This window comes from Stegodyphus dumicola, chromosome 1, assembly GCF_044657685.1.
Source record: "Stegodyphus dumicola isolate Sdum_Otavi_A_Nest chromosome 1, ASM4465768v1".
NCBI classification, from domain to species: domain Eukaryota; kingdom Metazoa; phylum Arthropoda; class Arachnida; order Araneae; family Eresidae; genus Stegodyphus; species Stegodyphus dumicola.
Window position 1 is genome coordinate 23,176,667 of NC_140768.1, and position 19,465 is coordinate 23,196,131.

Genomic DNA, 19,465 nt, shown 5'->3' on the forward strand with positions numbered 1-19,465 from the left:
CTTAATGTGCGAAAATACTATACCCGATTATATTATGTTATTAAAAAATATTGTGTAATATGTGTGCGTGTGTAATAACGCGTAAGTCATACTGGTGCACCGAGCTGTTAGAAAAGTAAGTAAGTTTAAATCTTTGATTGTAGTGCACTGCGGCTGCTGATGTTAGAAATTTGTGAAATCAAAACTGATACAATTATGTATATAAGAAGAAATCTCTTAATCTTTATTTATTTATGTATGAAGCCGTGCAGCAATTATGCTAATACTAAAACAACAAATGCTGCCGTCTGCTGTACATTTCGAGTTTAACATTAAAAGCGCTATGAGTTCAAGGTCTCAGTAAAGTATTTTTCCGTTATAGTACGCTTCTTCCTATAATAATAAAAGAAATAATATCGATATTAATGCAAAGCAAGTAATTTGCCAATCTAAATATTCGAAAATAAAATCACATATTTTTTAATTAACTTCTCAGTTGCTAGAACATATCCATAAGGTTTGAGCTCTAAATTCATAAATGGAGATCTGATAAGAACATCTTTATCTCTGCAAGCAGCTCTGTTTAACCATCTGCAAAAATTTCTACTTATACAACATATTTCTTGATTCGTTCACTGGACTCCTAGATGTCTTTGTATAAGTGAAATATCGGTATATTCTTCTATTTCTTTGTTGCGTTTTATTTATCTCTGAATTACGAAATAGTCTCAGCTTGGAACTCTTTTGGCAGTAGTGACAGTGGTTTCCCGAAACCTGTTTCTTTTTAGAGATTTCCTGAATTAATAATTAATTTATTAATTCAGGAAATTCTCGAACTTATTATTGTTTCTCAAATTTCAAGGTTTTAAAATCCCAGGAAATTTTCAATTTCATTCCAAAAATATTTATATTACAAAAATAACAGCTTCACAAGCCAAAGAAAAAATATAGAGAGGCAAAAAATACTAGGCAAAATGAAATTCGAAAAATATGTATTTGTTTTATTTAATATTTATATATTGCTTTATTTAATATTTTAATAAAAATTGAAGAATATAGCTGTACTTTATTGCACAGCTATTTCTATCCAAATATTTCTAACGACACGCAAGTAGTTTACTGATTTAAATAGAAAAGAGGAACACCTCAAAATGAGACATAAAAATTAGGCAAAACAACTTGCATTTGTTTGCCCTCGAAATTGACAGAGTTTTGGTTAAAATACGCGCAGAACACAAGGTTGTTTCTTTGACTAATTTTATAGTTTACCGATTTATTTATGTAACAGGTCTTTTGAAATGAGGATGCTCATCTGTTCTTGCGTTGACTGAATTCATGTAATTTAACGCGTTTTGATCATTTCTAAATTTTGTTGGTTATATTTAATGCATTTCTGTTATAAAATTTCATCAGTCTTTCTTATTCGCTCATTTTCTCCCACATGGTAAACTAATCTCATGAGTGTGAGTATCATAAAATTTTGGGGCAGCATGAACACTGTAGCATTGACTGATATACAATTCAAGCACGTTTAGGTCTATTAAATTTCATTCTACACTTGAGCAGTAAATTCTTCTTAGATTTGCCTGATACAATATAGATAAGATAACAGTCGGCTGCATCGTGTAATAAAATTCATGCTTTTTAGCTGGAATCGACTTTTACTTCCATTCGTGCTTTGGATCAAGGTCAGAGTTCATTGCATAAAAGATAGTGAGCTTAAATGTCATAATTTACGGTTTTCTTTCTAAATCTTTCAGTACAATTTTGAAACTCCATTTTGAATAATGGAATTATTTTCATATCAAAGTTAACTTTCCGAGTTTGGTGGAGGGGAAAAAGATATTTTTTTTTAGATTTTGGAATTAGTAATTTGGCAAACAAGTGGAAATAATTTCTTTCAAATTCCTACGCTTTCAAGTTTTTTTTTTTTTTTTTTTTTTTTTCAGAATCATAAATGCAAAAAATAAAAAAAAATTAACTCTGTAAAATTGAAATATCATGAAATTTTGTTTAAATTGTTTATAATGGAAATATCCAGACAATTTTCTGTCTGAAAGAGGTTAATTTAATTTAAAAACAGGAAATATTCCGTAGGTCCTAAAGCTGTTGAAGAGATAATTAAAAACACTAGAATCAAAATAATAGGTAATGTTTCCATAAAATAAAAAACAGAACTCATTTAAAAGTGTTTTCAAAAAGTAGAAGCTATTTTAAGGAAAGCAAGAAGAAATGCGATAGTAATCACAGTTACTATACATATCGCCTGGCAGCTCCATTGTTATAGCTTCGAAATTTAAGTAATAAAACTTTGTAAATGCACTGTTATACAAAGACATGGAAAATTACTCAATTGAAGTACTAAATCCTTTTTTGGTATGTTTCGGCCTCTCATTTTCTGTAGTTTTGTGAGTTTTCATATAATGAAAGATTGAAACAGTATCGCACTTACGAATCATGTTTTTTAAATTATGCCCAGTCACTCAGTTACCTACTTATTAAATAAACATAAGAACTAAAATTCATGTGAAACATCACATTTGATTAGACGTAAATCAAATATTACAGAATTGAACTTCCAGCTTACCGAAGAAGAGTCTCCTCCGCGACGCAGCTTCAAGGACGGAAGGCGGAGGTGGCCCGAATATTTCCATAATGCACGCTAGTTGATCGGCTTCATTTTCCCCGGGAAAGAGGGGATAACCCGTGTACAGCTCAGCCAGGATGCATCCCAGGCTCCACATGTCAATGGGAGGACCGTAAGGAAGACCCAGGATCACCTACGGGACACGTACCTAAATAGTCTCACATATTTCAATAATGCATTATACTATATATTGCACTGATATGTTGAGGCATATTGAATTAGCTTTAAATTGAGCCAACCATGTTTAATTTGCTTTAGTTTAGTTCTCAACCCAAGTCTAGGTTAGGCAAAAGTAATCCGAAGAGTTTCAATCTTTAGAGTATGTCACATATATCAGACCTACATTTTCATCAAGAGGTCATAAAATGTTATACACAAGCTGCATGGCTCAATATATTTGTTATACCCTACCGATTCTGAGGCTCTTTGATTTAAATTTCACTAATATGTTCTATCTGCAAGAGTAAAGTATGCGACAATTTACTGTTGTCCGCATCACATATGACTCGCAACTCCAGATCATAGTTGATTCATACTTTTAGAACTTCTCCTTTGGTTTCACAAGGACTAAAAGCAAAACCTAAATTTTCAATTTAAATACTATTACTTTTTTAATTAAGCCAAATAAAGTTTATTCAGTTCTCTGAAGTATGTTCACAGACATCAAGAATGGTAAGTTCCGAGCCTCCATATATATGAATTCCATTCATTAGTAGAAAGATTCTACACTTACCTCCGGTGACCTGTAGAATCTGGACTGGATGTAAGTGTAAACCCTTTGGTTACTGAAACAAGAACTTCCAAAATCGATGACCTTGATGGAGCTGCTACCACGACTTTTGAGTAGAATATTTTCCTGTAAGAGAGAATATAATATGCTAAATTAGATCTCTTAAGTATGGTTAAGTAAGTACCACTGCATGGTTAATTAAAAATGATGAACACTGGCAGTTTAAGTTTGGATTTGATTAATGTATTTACTTTTTGTTTACCTTTATATATTTTCCACTAGACATTAGTAACTATAACTGTGTGTCGGATGTTTTCTTTTATGTTTTGCCACTGTGAATATTTTGTTTGGGCTTGCTACAAACGAATGGCATTTAAACCAGCCATCGGCAAAGTTTTTGGCAAAGGGTTAAAATCAACCAAAAAACGTCTATTAAGAAGACATTTGGTGTCAGTATTATTTTCATTTTAGAACAGTCTTTCTTAATAATAAGATAAATTTTATTGAGAAAATGATTACAATACGCTTTAATCTTTAAATATAGCAATTAAAATTATAATTCTAATTATTATAAAAACAAGCATAACCGAATAAATTTTCTTTTTCTCTTCCATATCAATGGATCCCCTGATGCTAAATGTGTGACATCAGTTTAGTCAAGTCAGGCTTATAGTTAGTCATCTTAAGACGAATTCAAGCATCTGATAACATTGGATAATTAATCTTCGCCTATTCGTACTTAAAATATATTTCTTGTGTAAAAATATATGCTTGCATTTATAAGTTGAACCGAATGCAAACAAAATGGCAAAGCCAACTGGTGGAAATTATGAATCGTTGTTGCCAAACTTATTGATTTCTATTTGAAATTATGTTTCAATTATTCAAAAATGAAAATGCGCATTCGTTTATTGTAACTTTGGAATAAAGTTATTGTTATTATTTATATTCGGTTTATTTTTTATGTATTCTTTGAGTGTTCGTTCCATGTTTATGTTTTATAATTAATTTTCGTATATTATATTTTATTTTCGGAACTCAAGTGGACCACTTGAAAATATGAAATGGGCGACTCGGTGACCTGTAAGTCATAGGTTGTCAGTCTTCTAATTTTCGTAAGTCATTCTTCTAATTTTAGTCACTTTAATCTAAACGTAGTCTATTAAAATATTGTATGAATATTTTCCACATCATCTTCTAACAGGAAGCTTACATTTAGAAGAAAACACTGCTTAAATATATATCGTAAAGACATCTAGCTTGTAAACTATTGGTCTGAATATTACTTTATAAAATGTGGACAAAAGGCAGCTTTCGGCGAATCCATTTCAACTCATGATTCCCCAATGTAGTATTTACTTATATTACACAGGAGTGTAAAAATATGTAAATTATATTTGCTTCTAGATTGTTCTGAACGTAGCGTGATTATTTTACGCATTCAGCAGTTATATTCCTTTGGATAAATGGGGCTTTATTGTCATAATAAATAGATCCGAGCATAATCGAGTTAAAATTAGGGCTCCTGCTAATTCAACAGGTCTCATTTATCATAGACAAGCGAAACGCATATAAAACGAACTCTGAAACTACCCTGTCAAGACTTCGCTGAGGTCATATTAGGATATTTAAATTTATAAAGTAACATAGTTTTTAAATTCATACAGTATATCAAGGCAAGTCTCTTCCCGTTACATTCTGTCTTGGGCAATATAGATCCTAATGGTCTAATATGTAATCAATATTAAAAAACCTGAAAATGTTAATGACACATGGATTGCCTGGATTTCAGGACTTCGTCCAGCCCTGGCTAAATCAAGAGATCTACCAGCAACAACAGAACGATAATTATTTACCAGCAGAATTTAGAAAGAAGTACAAATTAGAAATTTAGAAAGAAGTAAATTGGAAATACTTTTTTTAAAAATTTAAGATAAATCTAAAATTTTTCACGCGATCATGAAAAATATTTCAAATATGATCTCAAACATAATTTTGCTTCCAACTTTTTCTGAATATTTTTAAATAATTGTCCGAAAGTCCCAAAAATATCGTATTCATTCTTGCTTTACTTTTATCTTAATTATTACATTAGAAATTATATAGCGGATTCCATCGCTGCATATCTTTTTTTTTTCAAATAATTATTTCATTTTGGCATTCCCTTTTTTTAGCACAAAGATTGGAAAAGAAGGAAAGATAGTGTTCTGACGCCATTCAGGTAGTTTTGTTGCTAAACGAATTTCATTATGATTTCATTGTCTGAATCATTGATAAAAGCCGGCGTCTTGTTTTCCTTTTTTACGTTATTGAAAAAAAAAACATTACTATTATCTTACATATGATAACGTAAATGAAAAACTTCTTCTTCAGTCCTTAGATATGGTTATTTGTAGATATGGTTAGATATGGTTATTTGTAGAAAAAACCGAATGAGTAAATAATCTAATCAATCATTTAAAGTTGTTGATAATGCCTTAAGTTTATAATATTGTGCTGACGACATTTTTGGCTACCTCTCAGCAGTATTTTGAAAGGAATAAGAAACTAGCTGAGATAAAAAAAAAAGTTTATAGACTAAAGTTTATAGGTTTCAAATACAAGATTGAATGCACCGCATAGTTACGGGCGACTTTTAATTGGGTTAAGCACAACAATCAATATGTTAAGAAAATTTTAGTTAGAAAATTTTATAAAGGAATCAGAAGTTAATAAATCTAAAAAATCTAAAAGGTTTCAGATTTTAAAGGTCGCCTAAAATATTTTGCTAGGGTTTTTCTCGCTGTCGCTCAGCAACCAGTCTACTTTAAACTCACTCCTACTAACCCATTTTTTGTGTTTTTAGCTTTATTATTAAGCAACCTTTTCTTCGCACTTACGCCGTATATAATTTAACAGCAAAATTGCAAAAAATTTTAAAGTGGCATAGTAGTATATGTTTAGAATTCCTGATGGCGAGCTATCAGTTTCTCAGTTTCTTGTTCAGTTTTCTTACTAAGATGGATTTACTAAACTTTTTTGGTCTTTTTATTATTAATATTTTGCGTTTTTACTTGCTAAATATCACGTTCTTGATGCATATTCCACATAAAATTCGGTTCAACAGCAAAATCACAAAATATTTACAAACAGCATATCCTTAGAATTTTCCACAGACAGTCTCTTGCCCTGGAGATAAAAATGTTTCATTCTGTACAGTGTTACCATTGCTCGCTTTGAAATCGTTGAGTATGTTAAGCAAAGTTTTACAAAATATGAAATAGGTAATAAAACAAATTCAAATTCAAAATTCTGTTTTCCAGGTATCCATTTTCTGCGTTATTCTAAATTTGATGGCTCTAGGTACCGTTGTTGTTTCAGAACTGGCTCTAGGTACGTTGTTTTTGCATACATTCATGCAGATTCTTCATTATCTAATTTCTTAAATATAATACAGGGTGATAAAATTTGGTGGGAACAGTTTGAAAATTGATTCGCCGTTTCATAGTGATTTCATAGTAATTCAACACAAAATACCATGGCGAGATTAATTACGCCGTAGCTAAAAATAATCTGTTTTTTTTTTTTTTTTTTTTTTTTTTTTTTTTTTTTTTTTTTTTTTTTATGAAATCTGCTTATTCGCTTATAATCAATCGATAAGCTCTTAACGATCTTTTCGATAAGCTTGTAAGATTCTCACTGGTGTATTTCTCAGTTACTGTAGAAAGTGACGAATCTTAAGAACTAGTTAGCGAATAATCGCTTAAGTTCGTACGACAAGAAACAACAAGATGGAAGGGTAACTAGCTCTTTATTATTCCAATAAGATTTAACAAAACTCCGTCTTGGAGTGTACAATCACAGCCGACCCTTGGGCTTGAACTTAAGAGACTAAAAATTAAACTAAAACTAAGATTAACTAAAGAAATATAGCCGAAGCTATCAAGATTCTAATCGAGTTGCCCCTTAACTTTATTTGACTAAGCTTATCAAGGGCCTGAGAACGGCCGAGCGTAATAACAGCTTTCAGAGAGAGAGCAGCCAAAAGGCAGACGCGCGTAAATCAGAAACTCTGATTCTCTCTGTAAGTAGACTTCGCGGTTTAAATACCGCTCCTCCTCATTAAGTATTCAAAAAGATTCCAAAACTAGGTTCTAGCCGGAAGTAGTAGGTTGAAGTTAAGAATTTGACAGGAAAGGAACTTCAAATTTAACTGTTAATAAAATTAACATAATTCTTACAAGCTTATCGTTGTTCTTAACAGTTACGCATATGACATTCATGACAACCATCTAAGATTTTAAAGCTTGAAAAATTAGGCTAGCATACTGATTTATGTTAATGTTGATCGCTAAGGTAGGACAGAAATAAACAAAATACATTATGTTAGTTACCGGTTTGAGATCGCAGTGGATGATATTCTCTCGATGCAAAAGGCGAAGACACTGAACGAGAGAAAATGCAAACCTTCGAATGAGACCCAGGCTAAATCCTTGGTATTGATTCTTTTTTATTAATTCGTACAGATTACACCTGAAATAAAAAGATTATAATTCTAAATAAAAGGAAACAAAAACAGTCCATAATAATTCTATTGAAACTCTAAAACTGAAATATCGTTTTATTTCAAGTATATATTAACAAAAATACATTATCTCTGGAATTCAAGGAAACGTTTTCTTCTTTTTTAAGTAAAGAAATCAATATTGAAATGAAAAACGGATATACTTAATGATTTACATTCACATATTAAGATTACATGATCGAAAGGTCATGCAAATAGTAGTAATTTAAAACAAGTGTAGCAGTTTAAAACAATGATATAAATCCACTTCACGTGAGCTCAGAAACTTGTATGTATGAGCTCAGAACTTGTATGAACTTGTAAATGCAGAGAAGTAGGGTTTGGAATGTTTATTTTATATTTTTATCGAACTCTCATCAGTCCTTTACGGATCAAAAGACTAATCTCTGTTTAATGAAATTGGCATGAAGGTGTTATTAGAATTTCTCAATACATAATTCTTTCCCTTCATCATTTTAAAATATTAGGTATAAGGAACACGAATCTGAAATAAATTTCAGTTAAAGATAAAATGAAGCTCTTTTTTTTTAATCTCTGCTTTTAACTATTAAATATTAGTTTTAAGAAAATTTGTTCAACATATATTTTCTTTCTATCAAAATAATGCGCAGTTAAATAATTGAAATAATGGAATTAGTTGAAATAATTGGGAGATTTTTTTTTATATGTATATAATTAGAAATGATATCTTTAACTATTAAATACGATTTCATTGATAAAATGTTATACGTTGTATAACATTTAACATTACATGAAAAAAAACTGAGTTATGACTTTCAGATAGGTTTTCTGTATTGTATTGGGTCAGCAAAAAAGTAATTTCGTTTCTTTTAGGGTGAAATAAAACTACATGTTTTCTATACAAAAAGTGAGCTTTAATCAGTCAAATGTTTTCATTCTTCTCGATGACCTTTGGCCACCGTTCTGGTAACTTCATGATTCCATGCTCATAGAACTTCTGGTCTTTATCAGCAAAGAACTCAATAAACTATGATTTAAGGTCTCGCTATCACAGAATTTTCATCATTTAAGAATTTTGCAAACTTTGAAATAAATTATAATCTGATGGTGCAAGATCGGGGCTATATGGAGTATAAAGCATCACTTCTAGCCAAGCTTCAGTAGTTTCGTACGTATTGCTAAAGTTGCGTGAGGCCTCGCATTGTCGTGGTGGAACACGATTTCTTCGCAATTTACCAATTCTGATCTTTTCTCTTTAGTTGCTTCCTCCAGTTTCATAATTTGTTGACAATAAACATCTTATAGTTGATCGTTTGGTTGCTTGGAAGTAGCTCAAAATGCATAACACCTTCGTAATCCCACCAAATTGGCAGCATGATTTTTTCTGATGCAATTTAGCTTTACAACTGATTTGTGCTGATTCACGGTGCTTCGACCATGCCGTTTTTGGATTAATGTTATTTTAGACGACCCATTTTTTACCATCAGAGATAACTCTTTTTGAACAATGGTCTATTGCATTACGTTATTGCAAATATTTATTCGTTATGTTAAGTGAATTTCTTTACATTCATGCGTAACCCAAATATAGAGACTCTTAACGAGTCCAAGATATCTTATGTTATTTTCCATTGCTGTGTGTGATATATATAACAATTTTGCAACCTCTCGCACAGTTACATAACTGTTCGATTTAATTGTGGCTTTAATTTTGTCATCGTCAGCTTCAAAAGTTTCGCCAGAAAGTTGGTCAATTGAAAATTCTCCAGAAAGAAAATTTTTAAACCAATTCAGACACATGCGTCTGTTAAGCAATCAACACCGTAAACTTCACATATCTGTGAGTCTCAGTCGCTTTATGAAAATAAGAAAGTAAAATATGCTGAGAATGTTTATGTTTGCACACCATGTTAAAATTTATGACAAAATAATAGCTCTAAACATAAATACACTTGTTTCTATCGCAACTTAAGTGTCAATTGCCAAATCTCAAAAGAAAAAAGAATTATAAGATTGATAGAAGAATGAAAAATCGAACATAACACTATAGATTTGTGCAAACTGATATTACTTTCATGTCAACCAGCGGCGACCTTATAATACGGGGGATATAATATTAATAAAACAGATAACATTGCAGTGATGAAAAGAGCTATATATGATAAAGTTTCATTGTATATTATCAAAAATGATAAAGTTTCAATGTATATTATCGAAACTGATAAAGTTTCATTGTGATTCTTCGTGAAATGATAAAGTTTCATTGTGCGAAGGATTTTTGTGAAATTTGTAAAAGACAATATTTGGAAATGATTTTTTTCTACTCCGATGGAATTATAACGTTGAATATTAGAAAGCAATATTTAATCAAAATGTAAATTTTAATTATCAGTGCTGATAATTATAATACATAGTAAATTATATATATGTAAGAAAAAGAATATGTAAAAGATTAAATTACCAGCGCAAATTAATTTCCCTTCTCTATTTTAAAAATAGTAACCCCTCTCTGCACTGCGTCATTTCGAGAAAAATCTATATCATATAACTTTTACATAATTCTGGTAATTTAAATTGAATTAAAACTCAAGCAGCCAATAATAATTTTACAGCAATATTAACTGTCCAATCAAAATGAAACAAAACTAACTCAGTTTGACTTAAGATTTCATCCTGAGCATTACGCACTTGCTTTCCACGCTTTGGCCTAGCTGCACTGCTGTCTGTCTGCTGCTGCTTTCTTGCTACAAATTTGTAAAAAATTATCAAAATGTAAGCCTTTTGGAACAGGCACATTTAATGTGCCGACTTGTGTGCTGAAACTGAAGATTTAATCTGCCTTCGCCTCCAATTTCCTAGTCATTATGGATCAACACTTCTACCCCATCTAAAGTCCTGAGTTTGAATATATTACAAATACATATATATATGTAATAATAAAATTGCATAGTCATGAATACACTAAAAATTCTAACTGTATGTTCTTTTCATTTTTAATGGCGACGTTCTCTTATTTGAAAGTACGTGGAATTAAATCCACAGCCCCGTAGTCAAGTTGTTTCTCCCGACTTTTCTACACGTACAGTTATAGAATGTTCTGGAAATATTTAAAGCGAATTGGATTGGCTGACGAGGCTGACGTCATTTCTTGGAAGCTCCGCCTTTCAGAGGCTATAAAAGGACTCGCAAAAGAATATCGGGGCTTTTTCTTAAATGTCACGATGCAGTAAACTTCATACAAAAAGTTATTAGTAATTCTTTTAATTTACTCCGGATATCTGATTTTGTAACTGCTATTTCTCCTGAATAATAATAAATGGATCCTATTTTTTTAAAACTTATCGTCTGATAATTTAAGCTACGACTAAAGCTGGTACATCACACACACACACACACACACACATATATATATATATATATATGCGACGGAAAAGCAGAGTCAAATCCCATAGACTTCAATGAGTTAAAAATCTATTCATGCTCATATTAATTAAACTTAAATCACTTGAGTCTCATAGTTAAATAAAAACTTATCCAGAGTTAGTTATCATTGTGAAATTTAATCTGCTATATTATATATACATGGGCCAAACATCCAAGGTTTAATCCCATTTTGAGATATTCAAATCATTATATACGTAGATCTAGTTATAACCACGTACAGTGCTGATAAGCACCACGTGTTTCTGTGATTCCTATTTTCTTCTTTCTATGTATTTCTTTCTCCTGATGAGGAGGGACCTTTAGCTGCCCTCGAAATCGATTGAGTGTTTCATTATACCTACGCTAAATATAAGGTTGTTTTTTACGATTTTGATTGTCACATTAGCGTGTTTCTCTTCTAGTCTAGTTTGTGCTATCAACCGGCATTTTCGAGAATATTTTACTGTTTATTGTTTTACCACGTGCACCATATTATTTACTTCTTTCCACGTGGCCATCACTTTTTCGGATTTGGTTTATGCTATCAACCGGCATTTTCGAGGTAATTCTATATTTTTTCGGTTTACCACGTGCACGATTTTGACTTTCGTTGCTTCTTTCCACGTGGCTATTGGTTTTCAGTATTGGATGTTTCTCTCCTTTTGCAATGTTTTTGTCATTTGTTGATGAAAATTGTCTTCATTATTTATTGGTGTTTTTTTCATGTTATAAGTAATTACTTGTTTGGACTTTCGGAATTACATTTCTTTTGTTCACTTGTTTCTTGCTTGTGCCCTTTTCACAATATGTCCACTGACAGGAACCGATTTTGTAAGTTACGCCTTAAGCGTACGAAATTCTTGAATCATCTACAGTTTCTACTTAAATGCAAACATCAAAATTTCATTCCCAAATTTATACATGTGAAATGTAGCCTTAAAGCTTCCGTTCACGTTTCAAAAATTTTGCATAAATTCAAATTGGCACTTCTTCATCACATTATAAGGGACACACGCAAACGTTTATCTAAAATTGAATTTGAATTATATTACCTCCATTTAAAAATTGCTAATTCCACTGAAAATTTTTCCTCATTTGAACACACATCCTGGTCTAGAACCGATACCGTTTGTCAACGGCATAAAAATGTGCTCATTTCTAAATTCCAAAAACTCACACACCAGTCGGATAGTCCCAATTATCTAGCTGATCTTCCCACTGTAAACGTTAACTCCATCGTTAATATCTCCAATAGGAATCTTTCGGAGGATCAGTTAAAAGTATTAAAATATAATTTCAACTTTTCAAAGACATCTAAACCTTCAATTCCTCAAATCATCGATCCTATAGAGAAAGCCTTTAAATTCTCCAAAATTTCGGAAACGCAGAAGGATACAATCCGCCACCTAATTACTCATAACGTTAATTTTAACAATAAATCTTTGGGTTCTAATCTTAGCAAAAAGGAAAATGAGATCTTACGTGAAATTCATTCTGATACTAATATCATTATCTCTAAAGCTGATAAGGGCGGACAGATCGTTGTTATGGACAAACACACATATATTACTGGAGTCTCTAAATTGATAAATGAAGGCCCATACTGCTCGATCCCTAAAGATCCTTCAACTTCGGACCTCATGAAAGTAAAAAGTGCTATTAAATCTTCCCACATTCTGCCAACTCAGTTGAAGAAATCACTTATTCCGCCTATTACTAATTGCGCTAGACTTTATGCTCTTCCAAAAGTCCACAAAACCGGTATTCCTTTTCGACCAATTGTTTCCAACATAGGTACTGCTTCATATCCTTTGGCCAAATATTTAGTTTCCAGATTTTCTCCTCTACTTGATAACAATATTCACACTGTAAAAAATTCTGTTGAAGTCATTGATAAACTTAAAAATATTTCCCCACTTCGTTCCATTATGGTTTCATTTGATGTCAAATCATTGTTTACTAATGTTCCGGTCGAAGGAGCACTAAATTGTCTTGAAACTAGGCTTCGGGAATTTCACTTCACACATACTGAAATTAATGAGTTGGTTTCGCTTACTAAAGTTTCTCTAAGTCAAACCCACTTTGTTTTCCAAAATGCATATTTTCGTCAAGTTGAAGGATTGGCTATGGGTAATCCTCTCAGTCCGGTACTTGCTGACATTTATATGCACTATTTTGAGATGATATTATTTGATAAATTATCTTTTCGTCTTTGGATTCGGTATGTTGACGACACTTTCGCACTTTTTGACGGTTATAAATAGGATTTATCCGAGATTCTATCTATTATGAATTCAATTGATCCAGCCATCCAATTCACTCTTGAAATTGAATCCAACAATTCCCTTCCCTTCCTCGATATTCTTATAATCCGCAATGAAACCGATTTTAGCACCACTGTGTACCGTAAACCCTTTGCAGTTTGTTTACCACCCCATGCCAAGTCATGCCACCCTGTTAAGCAAAAAATGGCTTCTTTTTACTATTATGTTTTCCGCGCGCTAAAAGTTTGTTCCTCTGAATCTTTGCTTACCAATGAACTTAATTATTTGAGAGCAGTTGCGATTGACCGTGGATTTTCTCCCGTGATTATTGATAAAAGCCGTCAAAAAATTTTCAGATTCCCATCAAAGAAGACATTCCACTGTTAGAAATAATATCAATGACCTTGTCGTGCTTCCATTTTATCCTTCTGTTAGCTATAAAATTGCACGGATTCTCCAGAAATTCAATTTTCAAGTCGGTTTCTCCCCTATTAATAAAATTCACCCTTCGATTCTAAAAGATTGCGTTTCTGTCTTGAATTCTTGGGGAATTTATAGTATATCATGTCAGTGTGGTTTAAGATATATTGGCCAAACAAAAAGAGCGTTGAAGTTTCGTATCAAGGAACATGAATCTTATGTCAAAAAAAGGGGAAATTAACAAGTCTTCAATAGCGTATCATATCTTTTAACCATAATTTTGATTTTGGGTCTGCAAAAATCATCCAAAAGGCTTCTTCCATAGGCGAATTGGATTTTCTTGAGGCTTTTCACATTCACAAAGATTTAGAAAGTTTAGTTAATGATTTGAAGTCCAATCCAGTCCTTCCTAATGCCTTTAAAATTCTACTGTCTTAATTCAATTATTTTTGCCGATAGATGGCGTTACCTCCTCGCACTTGGTACTACCGGAGGGTATAAAAATCCGTTCAGTGGTTGCTTTCCATTATTTGAAGTTCAGATTTTGAGCGTAATGTGCATTTGCCCCTCGCTCCCTATTTTAACTTCGCTAATATAGATGGCGTTACCTCCTCGCACTTGGTACTACCGGAGGGTATAAAAATCCGTTCAGTGGTTGCTTTCCATTATTTGAAGTTCAGATTTTGAGCGTAATGTGCATTTGCCCCTCGCTCCCTATTTTAACTTCGCTAATATTTCTTTATGCTTGATCAGACAGCCTGGCTCAGTAAAAGTAGGCGGCCAGTGCAACTCTGATTAAAAATCTAGTTATAACCACGTGCAGTGCTGATAAGCACCACGTGTTTCTGTGATTCCTATTTTCTTCTTTCTATGTATTTCTTTCTCCTGATGAGGAGGGACCTTTAGCTGCCCTCGAAATCGATTGAGTGTTTCATTATACCTACGCTAAATATAAGGTTGTTTTTTACGATTTTGATCATTATATACGTGTTTAATTATTGACTGCAAACAACAGTTTAGAAATATTGCATTTAAAGAAGTGGTTGGTTTGATAAAAAAAGTCTATAATCTGAGGCTTTTTGTGGATTTCCGAAAGACTAAAGCTCACGATATGTGCAATTAAGGTTCTATTATGTGAGAGGGTCCTTTTATTCAGTGATGCATACAATTGTTTGTGTTACCTGCTAAGTTGGTTAACTGGTTTGGTAGAGGGCTTTCTTTTGAGAATTAATGCTTTCGTACAAGACAATGCAAGGGAAACGTTGTAATATTGAGGTTGTAAACGGAGAAAACCACAAAAAATCATCTAGCTAGCTCATTTACTTGTTCTGAACGGGTACCTTCATACAGCTGCTTGATCCTTCGTAGAACTCATTTATGAAATACATTTTTAAATCTCTTGTTACGGTTTTCTAAATGGTTTCACGCCTATTATAATGATTTTTGAATGAGGCTTCGCTTAAGGAAGAGGTAGTCTGAAGTCCAAATCGTAATGAATAAGGGAATTAGTTGATAACTGTGGCACCATTTTTCTAGAAAATGCTTGAAAAGAATGAAACTGTGTGATCAGCCTTGTCTAGCAAGAGAAATCAGTTATTTCATTCAGCTGTTCTAAGATTTACGACCTGCATTCTTTAGAAGTCTGTTATATCTTGAGTTCGCCATGGGTTCCTCAGAAAAATTTCTCTCCGAATTATCAGTCGAGAAAGGTGACCAATATTGTCTTTACTCGACATTCCCGAAGACGACGTTTTTATGGCCGTGGTGAATGTTCTCCGACCAGCGTGTTTGAAAATATCAGAATTAATGTCTGCCACTTGGACATCATGGCACACAGGAATTTTTCCTTCTGTCTTTTCTGCATCAATGCTGAAGTAACAAAATAAGAACGAACTTCCTTTTTTCAAGAGCTCCACCAGCAATTCTGTGAGCAATATCTTTCCTGATGTTGAGCTCATCAGTTATTATTTAAAGAGAAAAGTGACAATTTTTCAGCAACAACTGTCGATCTTTTAAGACGTTCTCATCTTCAGATCAACTGCAAAGAACGAGCGCTCTTAGTTTCAATATTTAGAAGCCCATCCTCAAATCTTGCGTATAACCGAAAAGATTTGATTAACATTAATGCTTAATTCTTCTATGCTTTACATAATATTTTTAATTTCTGCTTTTTTGTTTCCGTAGCAAACTTTTGTTGTTATTCTATATTTAGCTTTCAACTTCACGACAGCAGATACTCGTAGTACGTAAACGATCAACTGCGTAGAAAATCCTGTCCGTAAGAACATGACATTTTAAGGAAAGCAAGTTTAGATGTCATAGTAATTGTTAGTTATGGTTTAGAAAATTTGCTGAAAACATATATCATAATTTTTTTTATGCCTCGCTGTGTTAGATAACAAAATGTGTTCAGTATGTTAGCTACGTCGTTTCAGTATCCCGATCTTGCAGATAAAGCTTATCATAATACTTAATACAGTATTCTAGATTTTCGGTTATTTATGATTATTATCATAAATGTTATAAAAATATCTTTTATTAAATTCAATCATCAAGTTAAAATGAGTGCACTAATCTTTTAACATTTTAAAGAAATCACACTGCAAGAAAAAGTTATTATTTAAAAATCACATACATTCTTAGTTTATTTTAATAACTGTTGGAAAATGGAAACAAACTTTGTGGCGAAAACCTTTTTAATTAACAACGATAACTTTATTTAGCATTTACACATATCAACCGAACATCATCAAGTACGTTACATCAAGAAAAAGTATATTTGAACAAAAAATTAACATTGTAATAAATATCTTAAATTACATTGTATTAATTGAGTTCGTTCACGTTGCTGAATAATTATTATAAAAACCAATTAGAAAAGTTATAAGGTATTTCTCCCTCCTGTCTAGCGTGCCTTTGTGGTGTAGTGGTCAGCACACTGAGCCGGTATTTCAGAGGTCCGTGGTTCGATTCCCGGCGAAGGCGTTTGCTAATTTTTCATCTCTCCGGCTTCCAAAAATTACCTAATTTCCCTACAAAGTCATAACAAAAGCACTTAAGTGTATCTTTCACATTATGTCCTTAGCAAAAGATTTATAATAAGAAATTGGTAGAACTTTCTTCATTTGTAATAGAATCAATAAATATTTTAAGGATATAATTCGACCCGGCATATTAGTTACTCAAGAATATTACTTACCCCATTAATTCGAATGTGATGCATAGATGATTTCTGAAGTAAAAGTGGTCGAGCATATGAATAACATTAAAAAATCCATCCCTATCTTTCTTGGTCACCTGCTCTAAAATTTTGACTTCAACTAACGCTTGTTGATGGAACCTGGAAATGAGTGTGTGAGTTTGATAACACTAACGGAAGATTCATTATAAAAATATAGTGTCTAAAGAGTGTTTTCTTACTTACCTCTTCTTGTTTCGGATGATCTTAAGCGCCACCTGTGTATCCGTTCGGTGGTCAAGCGCTCGAATAACCTGCCCAAAGGATCCCTTGCCAATGACTTCTAATATCTCATACCGGTATGCAATGTGATCATGCAGAACCTATAAATCATGATGATTTTGTAAACCTTAAGTGTATTTGAGGTATTTAGAGCATTTACATTTCCTCTACTGACAATTATGAAAGTATGCTAAATGCGTGTTTCAAAAACAGAAAATTTTAAAAAACATCAAAACAATTATTTTGATGTTTTGCCCTGGGTAGTCGAAAACCTTTCTGCAAAACTCATAGGAAACACTAACGTTTCTCTAAATTATTTTTCAGATTCAGTTATATTTTTGGAAAAGAAATTTATTGTTTTGTTCTCTGTCCCACATCTAGGATGAGACACTTTTCTTCAATTACAGTTGCAAGTTTAAAAACTGATAGACTGACTGACTTTTCCTTACACCAAAAGTTTTTTTTTTTTTTTTTTTTTTGAGATATCCATTTCTTTATGAAGCTTTCACAGTTTACAAACTGGAGTTGGGATAATGTTCATTTGATGCAGATGTTTAAAAAGGCAACCATGAAGAGCAGTAAGAAGAAAGATACTAGAAACAGATTTCTTTTTGGGCCATAATGGAGTGTCCAAATTCTATTAATCTATACTTTATGATTGTGTAAGGATCTTAAGTTTTACTAACGTTTATTTTATTTTAAAACTTTACTATCTTTTCTTATTTTCCACTTCAGACCAGAATTAAATGTGTTAACTTATTTATGCAAATTGTAGTTGCTAACGCCCAAGTATTTAAGTTGTCGCTTTTTGCCAAGAGAGAGAGAGGAAAGTGAGCCGCCTTGCCACTGCATTCCGTGCGAGGTTTCAATCAGTTGCCTTTAAGGCCAGAGGTTTAGTCTTCTTCATATTTAAAACATATTATAATTTCGGCAGTTTGCGTACTACCTAACTAACCTTTTAAAAAGGCCAGTCTTAGTGTTAGGTATTTGTAAACTAATTCAAAGTTAGCTCTTATTTAGAATTTTAGTTAGTAGTTTTATATTTTTAAGTTCAGACCACAAGTGGTTGGTCTCTGTATCCCGAAGTGCGGGAGCACCTGTGATCTTATAGAGAATAAAGGGTAAAGTAAACCCTTCCTGCTAGTGTTGTTTATTCCCCACATATTTGAGCATAGCTTGACTAAGCTCCCTGTTCCTATTCAGGACATATCATGTTTCCAAAGTAGATAAAAAGGAACACAAGTCCTGACAACTGTTCTCATCGATAACGTCTTTCCAAAAGGCTTCTCTGTAGAAACTTTTTATTACTCTTTTGGCAGTGTAAAACGTGATATGGTTGTCGGTTATTTGGAGAATATAGGCCTCTTTCTTTGCCAAAAAAATCTGCCCTATAATTTTCATGAAGGCCACAGTGTGGTGGTATCCGTTAATTTTGTTTGTTTCTTTCAATTTTGCTTTTTCTGTCTAGATTTGTCTTTATAATCTGCTATTAGAAATTAAGAAAAAAACTCTACACCTGTTAACTTTATGAAAACGTCTAGTAACGAAATAGGCTATAACAGAATGTTTTTTAATTTATCAACAAGACTGTTGACTACATAAACTATTACTGGTTAAGGAAAAGCAAGAATCAAGAGTGTAAGATTTGTAAATAAATATTGATATAAAAGTAAATAAAAATGCAAACTTAAACTAGCTTAGATTTACATAAAACGTGATAAATTTAAGGGCAATGTAATTCATGATTCTTCATAAACATAAAAAATATTGCTAAAGCAGATCACCCTCGAAATTGATGGAATTTTAATTAAAATCGAAGCTCCATAATAAGGCTCCATAATCATTTACAATTATTTTGTATTTGTCCATTTACGAATTCCAGTGGATTTAAGTCTGTATTAAATTCAGTAATTTATAATGAAATTTCGAATAAAAATTAACACTTTTGCATTCTGATTGTGTTCACGGGAAATTAAAATTTCTATTGAGGTAAAAACTCACTGTGTAAAGAATCTAG

The 19,465-nt window shown here is 32.3% G+C and overlaps 1 protein-coding gene across 3 annotated transcripts in view; it reads right to left on the bottom strand.

Annotated features, from left to right (window-relative positions):
• The window catches only part of LOC118191037 (dual specificity tyrosine-phosphorylation-regulated kinase 4-like), a 74,096-nt gene that overhangs the window by 25,236 nt on the left and 29,395 nt on the right, over nucleotides 1–19,465 (bottom strand). For all 3 annotated transcript variants that reach the window (XM_035361826.2, XM_035361824.2, XM_035361825.2), the window contains exons 5-9: nucleotides 17,413–17,549; nucleotides 17,188–17,328; nucleotides 7,730–7,868; nucleotides 3,360–3,482; nucleotides 2,567–2,759 (exon numbers count right to left, since the gene is read on the bottom strand). In XM_035361826.2, the coding sequence (XP_035217717.1) occupies nucleotides 2,567–2,759; nucleotides 3,360–3,482; nucleotides 7,730–7,868; nucleotides 17,188–17,328; nucleotides 17,413–17,549 (733 nt within the window). The remainder of the gene's footprint in view (nucleotides 1–2,566; nucleotides 2,760–3,359; nucleotides 3,483–7,729; nucleotides 7,869–17,187; nucleotides 17,329–17,412; nucleotides 17,550–19,465) is intronic.